Source organism: Hibiscus syriacus, unplaced genomic scaffold (genome assembly GCF_006381635.1).
Source record: "Hibiscus syriacus cultivar Baekdansim isolate YM2019G1 unplaced genomic scaffold, ASM638163v2 tig00110384_pilon, whole genome shotgun sequence".
NCBI lineage: Eukaryota > Viridiplantae > Streptophyta > Magnoliopsida > Malvales > Malvaceae > Hibiscus > Hibiscus syriacus.
In genome coordinates this window covers 6,543,424-6,555,863 of record NW_024062715.1, presented here as the reverse complement: position 1 = coordinate 6,555,863, position 12,440 = coordinate 6,543,424, and the positions used below count along the sequence as shown (strand labels likewise).

General features: G+C 33.7%; 2 protein-coding genes across 2 annotated transcripts; one reads left to right on the top strand and one right to left on the bottom strand.

Annotated features, from left to right (window-relative positions):
* Positions 1–4,474: 4,474 nt before the first annotated feature.
* Positions 4,475–6,216, bottom strand: LOC120122247 (phosphoenolpyruvate carboxylase 4-like). The gene is made up of 6 exons (XM_039141428.1): positions 6,212–6,216; positions 5,998–6,131; positions 5,847–5,892; positions 5,282–5,408; positions 4,996–5,202; positions 4,475–4,579 (listed from the first exon to the last, which is right to left on the bottom strand). Exons 1-6 carry the CDS (start codon positions 6,214–6,216, stop codon positions 4,475–4,477), a joined length of 624 nt encoding a protein of 207 aa, XP_038997359.1.
* A 4,761-nt stretch (positions 6,217–10,977) lies between these two features.
* Positions 10,978–11,769, top strand: LOC120122007 (protein MIZU-KUSSEI 1-like). The gene has a single exon (XM_039141271.1). The coding sequence runs from the start codon at positions 11,011–11,013 to the stop codon at positions 11,767–11,769; it is 759 nt and encodes a 252-aa protein (XP_038997202.1). The 5' UTR covers positions 10,978–11,010.
* The last annotated feature ends 671 nt before the right edge of the window (positions 11,770–12,440 follow it).

The following is a 12,440-nucleotide window of genomic DNA, read 5'->3' as shown; positions in this document are numbered from 1 at the left end:
TGAATGATTTATCTAACAACTTTCCATTGTAGAATGGATCAAAAATTTCCATAATGCCAAATTTTAAAACTGCCCATAATTTCTTAAAGAAATCTAGGTTGAACCTATCAGGACCAGGTTCTCTCGAACCGTCCACCGAAGAAATGGTAAACCAAACTTCCTCTTCAGAAAATATAATCGTTCTTGATTTATGGATCATGGAATCTACTGTTTATTGTATGAAGCAATTATTGAGATACTGTCTGGGTAGGATTCTGGAGTATGTAGGTTCAACACCGATCAAGCTGGTAATTCCTTATGGACCTAAGGTGACCCTTGGGTGGGCTCTTGGGCCCAATGGGCCTAGTGGTAAGACTTTATGGACCCTAAGGTACTCCCTTAGGGTGGCTTCTCTGCTGTGTGCATTGGGTAAGTTCTTATGGGCCTAAGGGCACACCCTTCAAGTGGACACCTATGCTTCAGCTAGGGTAAGACCTTATGGATCCAAGGTGCTCTCTTAGGTTGACACCTACGCCTAATGAGCCTAGGGTAAGTCCTTATGGATGTAGTTCTGGGGAACTGCATATCAGTGTTCGGTTGGAGGGTATTAATGTGATTTTAAAATATGTTTTAAACTACTAATGTTTTTGAAGGATCTGTACACATTTCTTTGTTTTGTTGGAACACACTAGATTCCCCAATTCAATCTTCTGAATTTGTCTCTCTCTGAATACTTCCTTCAGACCGTAAATTCTTGTTTGTAACTGACTTAGCTAATGGAATCTGATTTCACCGCTAGAATCTGATGATGATTGTTCCGTTAAGGAATTTATGCTTTGCCTTATACCCGATGGCCTATTGAATTCATCTGGTAGCTCTGTATTACTGAACTTCCCAAAGCTCACTCTTTACTCATCATTTCAGGTTAAAAGAATCGATCCAGTGCAACTATCAACTTCAGTTTTGGGAGTTCCTTCATCTTTGCTTGCAGAGTACGGTACAATGTGTAATAAGGGGGCATGTAAGTCACATTTGATTTTTCTTATGTACTGAGTCAAAATCTATGTTTGTAATATATGAATGGTTTTAACAAAAAAATTAATTTTTTCTGGATTTTTATTGTGGGTCGTTCCGGTAACCCTAATCTGACATCTTGAATCGGATCGGGTCACCCGCATCAGTATGAGGGTGTTACATATATTACACACACATTGGATGAGTAGCGGCGGAAGCACTTGTAAAAACATTGAACCAAAGCCCTATCTATTCAAACCTTGAAGGTGGACAGCATTTGGTCAAAAACTCACCCAAACCAACCTCCGCCTCTCTCTGTTCCTCCTGTCTCTAGTAGCTTCACAAAGCTCCAAATTCAGTCCCATTTTCACTTATTGTTACTATAATTTTATATACATTTTGCAAAATACTATTATTTTTCAAAACTATAACAAAATTTAGAATAATTATTTAATATATTGATAGTAGAATTGATATACTGATAGTGAAATTTTTAATTCTATAAATAAAATTAAAATATCATCATATTTTTATTACGTGATTCTCTACTTAATACATCAAAATGCGTTACATAATACTTTGAACAAATGAAATGTGATTGATTTTAATAAAACGAGATAAATGATATAAAATCTTTTAAATTTTATTTATGTTCATTTTAGTCTCTAAAATTCTAAATTGAGTTCCATTTATTTTAGTTTTATAACTTAATCTAATATTTAAAATATTATTTATAATATTATAATATTTTATCTATTTTTATTTAATAAATTAATATCATCGTCTTATTGGATGGTATTAATTTATTTAAAAATAAAATAAAAATTTATAAGATTATAAATAACATTTTAAATATTAAACTAAATCATAAAATTTAGACGTAATTATGAGTTAATATATGATTATATATTAAATAGATGCTGCTGCTGCAATTTTCGTACTATATATATATCACGTGTCCCACTCTAATTAATAAAGATTATTAATGAACGTTTATTTATTTATTTTTATGTAAAATGGGCGACATTTATATACTTCAAGGAGTAATTACTATTGATCGAAAACCAATTGAGTCGAGCTCCATTTTAGAGTTTTCGAGTCGAGTTGAACTCAGTAATACTCGAGCTCGACTCGGCTCGTTTACAGCCCTATCCTGGACCCTTCAATTCTCATCCCAATCATCTTCCCTAATTGTCCGTCCTGCAACGTACTTGAACCGTCAGTGAAAATTGTAGATTTATGGAAACTATGAAAGAGTTTCTCTATGAATATTAGGTTCAATTTGAATGATGGAGCACATATCACATTTAGAAGTTGTATCGGATGATTAGTAACACAAGATGTTTTCAATAAGTTAGGTGAACAAATTATACTTTCAATCATCATGTTTGCAGAATTCACCTTTTGTAGCTTTTGACAAACATCGACGGTATGACGACCTTGCCAGCCATAATAATCATATTTTAGGTGTCATCTGTATGCATCATAAGTGTGCCTAATCTTGACACATTCCAGATGAGGATTTTTGGTGTGAATTTCCTTTCAGTATTTTGTTGAATTCTTATTTACAGTAAATGTTGAAATCTCAGCTGCTAGTGATTCTACCTTGGATTTCTTCTTCTTCTTGGAGAATAAGAGAATAGACTTTATTAACGTTGGGAAGTGGGTCCACTAGGAGGATCTGTCCTCAAATGTTGGTATAGATTCGTTGAGCCCCATTAAAAATTTCAAGATCTTTTGATTCTATTAAAAAGGTGAAACTTCACGGTACTGCATGTGCAGGTAGGAATATTTCATAGTGCATATCGCTCATCCCAAAGGCCTTTAAGCATTGTATAATAAGCTTCAATAGTCATTGTCTTGCTTGTTGTGGTGAATGGTTTCTTCAACGTGGATAATATTAACATCATTAGTACGAGATAATTGTTCTTGTAAGTCGGTTCAAATTTGACAAGCCTTTTCATTATACATTATGCTTGATCTGTAACACCTAACCCATTCGAGGCTGAAGGTGCAACATTAATAGCATCTCAACCAACCATTATATCGATATACGTATACACTTGTGGAGAATTTAAAACATTTATGCAAAATGAAAAGTGGTAGCTGCATGCTTTGCTTAGATTTTAAGCTTCAAACTATGGAGCTCCCTTTTCCAAAACATTTTATGAGGATTCAAAACAGCAAATCCTAATACGCTGTACGCCAACAAAAATACACAGACCGACACTACAAGGTATACATTAAGCCCGGCAAAGAAATTTAGAACTGTACTCTTAGGTTGAATATCGATCTATTCCTATTTACTTGAGAGGAAAAACAATTAAAGAATGAGCTACTAAAGTCCAGTAATGAACAATTATTCTAAACTTGATATCAATACAAAATAGCATTATGAAATTGATATCTACTCTAGATCGGTTCTAAAATTGATATCAATACAAAATAGCATTATGAAATTTTAAAGTTTTCAAGATAGTTTCGAGTATCAATACCGCCAGCCTTGGTATCGATAGCCTCTCATTGATGTCAATAATGAACATAATAGTTTCAATACCGATTGGATATTTCCTACCCATTCTAGAAGTCTCGATAGTACATATACTGTTCCTAAGTAAATGCAACGATTTTGATCATAGCTACTCCTTTTTTCTTTTGTCCACGGTATCGATATTGTTTTTCTCAAATAAGTCTTTACTTTTCTATTTCCTTTTCTTCCACTCAAATAAACCTCTTCCTAACAACCGTAATACTTTCTTAACTACTATCAAAGTTCAAGTTTGGTAAAGGAAATAGAAAAGAAAGGGTTTATTTGAGAGGAGAAAAGGAAAAGGAAAAGGAAAATGCTACTTCCTTTTTCATTCATCCACGGTATACCTCCCTAATAGGAGAAGTCTTTAAAATGTTCTATTTCCCCTTTTAGTCCTCAAATTTCTTTCGGTTTCCTAAATACCATCTTTTGGGCTTAAAGTTTGGGCTTTCGAATAATTATAATTGCCAACACTTAACTCGCTCTTCCTATAATTTTTAGTCGGGTCAATATTCACACCCTGACTCGATTATTCTTCGTCCATTGCATGATCCTTTGTCCTATGATATTGAATAGAAAATCCATGCCCTTACAAGATCATTACAGTGTTTCCATTGTTGATATTCTGTTGGAGAAGTCGTGTGATGGTTGCTTGATAGAATCGTTCACAAAACCTGCTTTATTCTTAATGTTCAAAGTCATGTATATTGTGAACCCATTGAACAATAAAGGAAGTGTTATTCTCTCTAGAGGTCTCGAGATTGATTAGTTGTGCTTGTAGGGTGTGTGTTGTCATTGATTAATAAAGATTTCAAACAAATATTATTTTATAATCACCTCAAAAACTAATCTGAATGATGAAGTTGATCTCATGCTTGGTTGAATTTCGAAAAGCATATGTTTCTACCATGTTTATTTAGCTCGAAGAAATATAAGAAATTCAACAATACTTTAACCATGATCTTGATACCATGTAAAACAATGACTAATAGCAGTCTGTGGCAAACCAAAATTCGCCTGCACCATCTCCCCTTGCTCTGTTGAACGGAGTGTGCCCTGCCAATTCAACATGCTTATCAACCACAGAAACCAAATCTAAACATTCCTCAAAGCAAAGACATCCTATTCCGTATCAGAAAAGCTTTCAAACAAAAATACACGGAACACCATTAAACTTAACAGTAGACGTGTTAGGTTATAAAACAAGGGAAACATCTCTCTAATAATACAAGTTCTACCTTTTGGCAAATAGAATGGATAGGAGTTGGAATTTAAATAATTGAATTTTCCACATTAGTAAAAAAGAAGCAAATTGTAAATTGAAGCGACAAGAGTAACCTTATCACAACAAAAGATAACCAAATAAGATATCAATTGAGAAACAAGTGATCTCCCAAATTATGGAACTATTGAATAAATAATTGAATAGCAATTACCAAATTTCTGAGATAAAAATTGCAGTGGCAACTCACCATTACAGAACCAGGTGTTTGGGATTGAATGGCTAGATATGTTGTGCCACCACCACGACCAATACTCCCTCCTCGACCATGGAAAAGAGTAACTTTGATTCCAAACTCATTGCATGCAGCAACAACATCCCCTTGTGCTTTGTAAAGCTCCCACGCAGCAGTGAAGCGCCCAGCATCTTTACCAGAATCAGAATATCCGATCATCACCTGTTTCAAGTAACTTTGTAAACACAAGATTAATGGAATATCAAAAATAATCCTGCAAATGGCCATAAAATCAACGTACTTCTTGATGACCATTATGGTTCTTTATAATGTGCTCCCGGTACCAATCAATCGATAACAGTTTTCTGATAACTGAACCTGCTTCTCTTAGGTCTTTCACAGTTTCAAACAGGGGAACCACACGCAACCTAGTCAAAAGATAAAAGATATGTATTGATAACTTGGAAGTAACAGTGCCATAGTTATGCTGAATTATTTTAACCATAACTGAACGTGTGTCAGAGCTCTTATTTTTCCCCTTCAATACTTTATTCTTATTTTTCCCAGTTTTACTGAATCCAAAATTAAAATGAATAATCGGTAATGTCTGTCACTCATCTACAAGAGCATATAAATTCGTCCATGTCCAAAAAGGAGCTATGAGCTATGAGTAAACACATTGCAAGGACCCACAATTAATATCAACCTAAAGTGGATGCAGAAAAACAGAACCAAATCAGATAGAAGAAATTTAAATCCCAGGGGAATCAATTACCATTGTGCTATCATACGTAAAAATACATGGTAAGTTTTAATGTATCTAAGAGTGTACGAGTATCAATCCACTAGCCTAAGTACAAACTTACGTTCCACCAGGACAAGGCCTCCCTAAGCGTAGAGAGCGTGTCTCGCCTGCCAATTCTCGGTATGTTTTTCACGTGTATCAATTATATAGAGCGCGCCCATTTCAACCATAAGCGTAGGAATCGACTGGTGTGATGCAAACTGTCGCATCACTCTGTCTGCAGTGTGCCACTCTACAACCGCATAATACAACAACAGCGTCACGACACACCATAAGTGGGACCCCTAAAAACTCCCGCCGGTAATACATGAATGATCTCCTCATCGACGTACGCAAATCAAGAGAACTGTAAATATTAAACATCAAAGTTAGTATACATAAAGTTAAAAAGAATAAAAATAATAATAATAAATTTGTATGTCATACCGCATATCGACTAATGATGTCGATCCTGATATGTATGTTTCGTGTAGTGGCACCCGCCAAGTTTGTCTCAGAGATTTTATGACGCCATCTAAAGTATTTAAAAATAAAAAATATTATAAAAAATAAATTTACTAAATTAAAAAAGTTTAAATAAATAAAGTTAAACAATTACTTTGTAGCCAGTAGAAACTTGACCGGGGCTGTTGTAACTAGCGTCAAAAGCGGGAAACGATACCAAGCTCAGGACTGTAGCAGTATCAGACAACATGCTACATTGGCTTTTCAACCTAGTTGGATGATTGGGCCTTGCAAAGCTCCCAGTAAATAAAGGCCAAAATCGTCGAGCTCCAACTAGTATTACAACACACAACGAAGTCTTCCAAATATCGTAGATGTTGCTTGTGGGCCAAATTACCGAAAAATTACTGGATTTGTCCGGTAATAATATCTCCCTAATCACTTGGAGAGGAAATGCTCGGGAGAAAAAAACAATCTCCGCCTCGATAGACTCATTTGTGACTTAGAATTCGGACTCCAACCATGTTATCAATACCCGATAGCCCCTGATGATGTCAGATGGTGGCCATTTTCCCAAAACTTGGTAAACCAACGTCATGGGGTTGTAAATGTTTTGGCTCATCACTAGGGCTCCATTCATCGAAACACCGAGTTGGTAAGTGTCGTATTCCAAAGTAATCGACGCTTCACCACTCAAAAAATGAAATGTGTGCTTCTCGTACCGTCAACGTTTGATCAGAGCCTCGATGAACACCGAGTACAACTTGAAACCACGTAAAAATATGACAAAAATAGACCGAATTGATGTACATACATCATCATCCGCTGATGCAGCTCTCTGGTTGTCATCCCCCCGACTACGAATACTCCATTTATCGTTCGACCCGCGTTGGATTGAAGAAACATGGGCGTTATCTAGCCGCAACATATATTATCGGATTGTCATTTTTCGAGATTTTCACACAACGTATGATTTTTTTTTCAATTTTTTGTATTCAGGGTTTGGTGAAAACCAAAACCCCTATTTATGCTTATATGTCTGTTGAACAACAATTAGAAAACAACTAATATTTTTTAATTTGAACGAACTCGTCACCTCGACGTGATTAGTTCGCCCTAGTTTTTTAAATTTTAATTTTAATTTTTTAAAATATTTTTTAATGGACTCGTCACCTCCGTGATGAGTCATTATAATACCAATAAAATAATGGTTCACGTGTTACCCACTACACGGGGACCAATTAAAAATAATATCCGAGGTGGTGCACTGTAAAAAATATCTTATTCTCCTAAATAAATTCTGGATAAGCCCAATACCCCCAAATAATTGACCTCTTGGGAGTATTGGGCCAAAAAAACCATGTGTTGTGCTGAAGGTTTTGCGTATCTTTGGTTACCTATCTATGCATCAGTCCCCGCCCATTTTTGCACCACCAAAGACCTATCTTTTGAGGCCACTGTTCAGGTGTGTGCAGTAAAGGCCAGACGAGCCCTGCTCCCAAATTTTGGCAAATTATCATTTGTTTGCTCAAATATTTTAAAATTTTAATTTAGTCGCTTCAAAAATTTTAAAACTATTATTAAGTTTTGAAAATTTTAAATATATTTAAAAGGTTTTCTTGTAATTTTTTTAAATATTTCATTAAATCTCATATTTTTTTTTAAACAATTCTTTCGTCCATATCTTTAAAATTTTTAAATTTGTGAACGTCCCACAAATTATTTTACCAAAATTAATCTACCACTGCCTTTACTTTTAATTATAATTTATGATTCTTTTAGATCATTACTGTTTACTTGTTTGCTTATTCTCGACTTAGCAAGCGCCATGTCCTTGAGCTGCCCAAGTAAAATCATTATACTATAATATATATAACATTTGTTGTAGATTTAGGTCAACTTCAACTTAACATGTCGTCATGGGATCCTGGTTAGTTGATCAGTGAATTAGGATTTAGGTCGGTCCCATAATTATTCTTTGCAAAAAAGATTAAACAATCCAATTTCTAACAAATTTTCATGTGGGTGGCACTTGATCATGGTGATCCAACGTTTCAACCAGGCTTGACCTTAACCTTAAATAAAGTTAAACCAAGCTTAATCATGTGAACGAGTGACAAAATCGTCAATCATATTCAGTCTTTTATGCTCAAATTTTCAACCATATATACCAAGAAAAGATGGTTGCATTTGTTGTAGCCTATCTTAATCTTAGCTCATTTCTTTCGGAATGAAGTTTATTGGCTCGATGGATACAATAGTCATTATTGGCAGATAATAACCTTTTGACATTGATACCCCATGCAACTCGTAACTAATTATAGGAGGTTCCTATCATTTGTTTTCTCGAGACTTAAGTAGTGGATCATGGTTTGGTAGCATTGCATCAAGTTACCTTTTTCAGTGTTTTTATATTGATCAATAAAAATTGGAATTTAATAATCATATTAGTTATATTAAGTATTATTATGTACATTATATATATATTTTTAAAAATTGTAGTTTTGATCCTTTTACTATGTTTAAATTTAAGACTTAATATGTTTTAATCTGCATAATTTGTTTTCTCTTTTAATTATAATGTTTTTTGTGAATATTTAACATCGTGAACTATTTTAAGTTACATATGGATGTTAATGTTAGCATGATGACTAAGAAAATTTTTAATTCAAATTTTATTTTAATATAATATTTAAATTACCCAAATTTCTCTAGTCATTGAATGGTATTACAGATATATATTAGGCAAAAGGGTACATGTACTATTCTAAAACAATGAATGTGACCGTCAAATTTTCTTGCACTCAATATGACCCTCGAACTTAGAAAAGAAATCCAATGTGACCCTTTGACTAACGGTCTTCGTCGTTGACCGATACGATGCTGATATGGAACTTCACGGTTCTGACATGGCAGTACATGGTGCTGAAGTGGTAGTCCAATGTGGCTGGTGACGTGGCTGATAGGCTAAATTGAGTTTTTTTAAGTTCAAGGTCCAAAGTGATTTTTTTAAAGTTCAAGGTCTTATTTGATATACAAATATTTTAAATTTAAAATATTAAAAAATTAAATATAAAAATACTATTAATTATGAGTATTATTTTTTAAATAAAAATATTAAAATATGAATATTAAAATTAATAAATATATACTATAAAATTAAGAAAAATTAAACACGAGTAAAATAAATAAAATATCAAATACACAAGAATAAAGAATACATCATTTAAAAATAAGAGTAAAATATCCATATTAGTACATATAAAATGAGTTCTCAATAATTATTTATATTGCATTACAAATAATTCTCATCCAATCAAATTTTTATTATTTTAATAAAAAATTTATTAATTTATAAATATATTTCTTAATATCATAACATAGTAATACCAAAATTTTCTTTAGATATATCAAAATTTGCAACTAATTCTAAAATATCTATGCTCTACCCTATTTAAATGTTGCTTTCTTGCACGAACATAGTGACCTCGGTGATAAAAAAATTGTTTTTATTTCTTGAGGTCTCAAATTTGAACACCAGTAATGTTAAAGTTGTGAGCATTCAATATCAAATGGTTGAGTATTTGATAAATATAATCAAGCAAGCAACATTTAAATAGGGAAGGATTTTGCAATTTCAATGAAAATAAAATAGTAAATTAAATTAAATAATAAATTTTAAAATTAAATATAACTTATTTATTTAATAAATAATATTAATAATTAATGACATTTCTATATTTATTTTTAATATGTTTTTATATTTTAAATTTAAAATATTTGTATTTTTTTAAAATAAAATAAGCCATTGAACTTAAAAAAATAATTTGACCCTCGAACTTGAAAAAAAAATCAATTTAGTTCATTTACTACATCATCAATCATATCAACAACCATCGTGGACTATTGCGTTAGTATTATAGACTGTCACGTTAATAATGTGAAGTGTCACATCAACATCGTAACGATCAACAATAAAAATTGTTAGTTAAAGGAGTCACGTTGGGATTCTTTTTTAAGTTCAAATGTTACATTGAATGCAAAGAGAATTTGATGGTTACATTCATTTTTTTGAAAAAGTATATGAGCTTCATGTACCATTTTACCTATATATATATATATATATATATATACACTAACTCAAGTTCTCTTGAAAGTTACAAAAATAATCATGTAACTGAATTAATATTGGATGATGAATTGAGGAAAATAGATAGTATTAAGGATACAAAACGCAAAGGAGGCTGCCTGAGCCCTAATGAATTGCTGGATTGAGCTTGGGACTATTATTGTACTGCAAAAAAGCAAAGAACTTGAAAAAGAACCCCATGAGCCGGAATAGACGGATTGTGCATATGGTGGGTAAAGTTGGTGTAGCTTTTACCTCTCCTCAACACTTTCCAATGCAAGTCAGATTTGACAGTCATTTCTCCTTTTCATTTTCCGCGTTTTACCCCACTGTTCCCTTATTTTCAGCCTGTTTTGCCCCACATGACAAAGACATTACACAGCTACTGTCTCCTTCGATTCCCACTATTCTCCTATACTTCTCTATTCCCTTTCCCTCTCAGTTATATTGTCCATTTGTCTATTCTTGTTATCAATTTGGTGGGGCTGCTCAACTTCTCTCTTGTCAGGGTTTTCTTACAAGTGCCTGACCAAAAATGGCATTTACCTTCCCCCAAACTACTGATATAAGTTAATAGCGCACTCTTTGTTTATTTATATATGCTTCGTTCTCTCTTCACTCTCCGGAACTTAAAACTTGTTTTTTTTCCAATATGAAGACAATCACAGCTAAAAGCCCCCACGATTCTTCTTTCTCATTCTCCAGGCGATATTTCAACTGGAAAAAGAAGGTCGAAGATGATGACAACGAGGAAGAAATCCTAAACTTCAGCTCCTCGTCTCATTTTTGTGATGATGAGCTTCGACCCCGTCAAGTTTCTTTAGCTCCAGCACCGACAAAGAAACTGGCAATCGTGTCGGTTTCTAAGCTTCGGTCGGCTCTGAGAGTGTTCTGTAAGAATCGTTCAGGTTTAGGCACTAAAGTCATAGGAACCATGTTCGGATACCGGCGTGATCACGTCCATTTTGCCTTTCAAGAAGATGCAAAACAAAGTCCAGCGTTTTTAATCCAGCTCGCAACACCTACTAGTGTTTTAGTCAAGGAAATGGCTTCTGGGCTGGTTAGAATCACCTTGGAGTGTGAAAAGAAGACAGGGAAGAAAGGGGTGCAGCTGCTGGACGAGCCTGTTTGGAAGACTTACTGCAATGGCAAGAAATATGGGTTCGCAACGAGGCGGCAGTGCGGGCCCGAGGACTGGAAAGTGTTGAAAGCCGTGGAGCATATTTCGATGGGCGCCGGTGTGCTGCCGGGAAGCTGCAAGCGGAATGGAGGCGGTCCAGAAGGCGAGGTGATGTACATGAGAGCCAGATTCGAGAGGGTCGTAGGGTCTAAAGACTCGGAAGCCTTTTACATGATGAATCCCGATGACTCCGGTGGCCCTGAACTCAGTGTTTATCTGATTAGAGTTTAGGGTCTTTTTTGTTTCGGTGCTCCGAGCTTTAGATTTTGTTGTTAAGCGATGAAGAAGATGTAAGTATTGTCGTAACCGGTTTTCGTCCGGGCACGAAATATTTATTTGGCGGGAAAATTGATGTGAATAAATGGTTTTAAAAATAATTTGGGAGTCGCCATCGGCCTTTTGGGTCAAGTAGGTCGAATACCTAAAAATTATTTTTTAAAAGAGTTTTAAGAAAACATCAATTAAAAAATGAACTGATCTGCATTTATAACCAAAAATTCGTTCTTTTTAATAATAAAAAGGGATTCGTGGTCGGTTACGTTTAGGGAAGGATTAGCACCCTTACAACGCCCCAAAATTGGTACTTTTTAATTATAAATTGTCTCTATTATTAAAAATTTTAAAAATTCAAAATATATTTAATTTATAATCCTATTATTTCAAAATTATATAAAAAAATACTTAAAAATATCGGAAAAGGACTTCTAGGTGCCTTAAGACAGCTCTTTTCTTTGATATTGATAAATATTAATTTAAATTAAATAATATTTTTTTTTATAATTTTTAATTTTAAAATACCAGAATAGGACATCCAGTTGTATTAAGACTGTCCTTTTCTTCGATATTGAAAAATAAATATTAAAATAATTTATTTAAAATAATATTTATTTATATATATATTT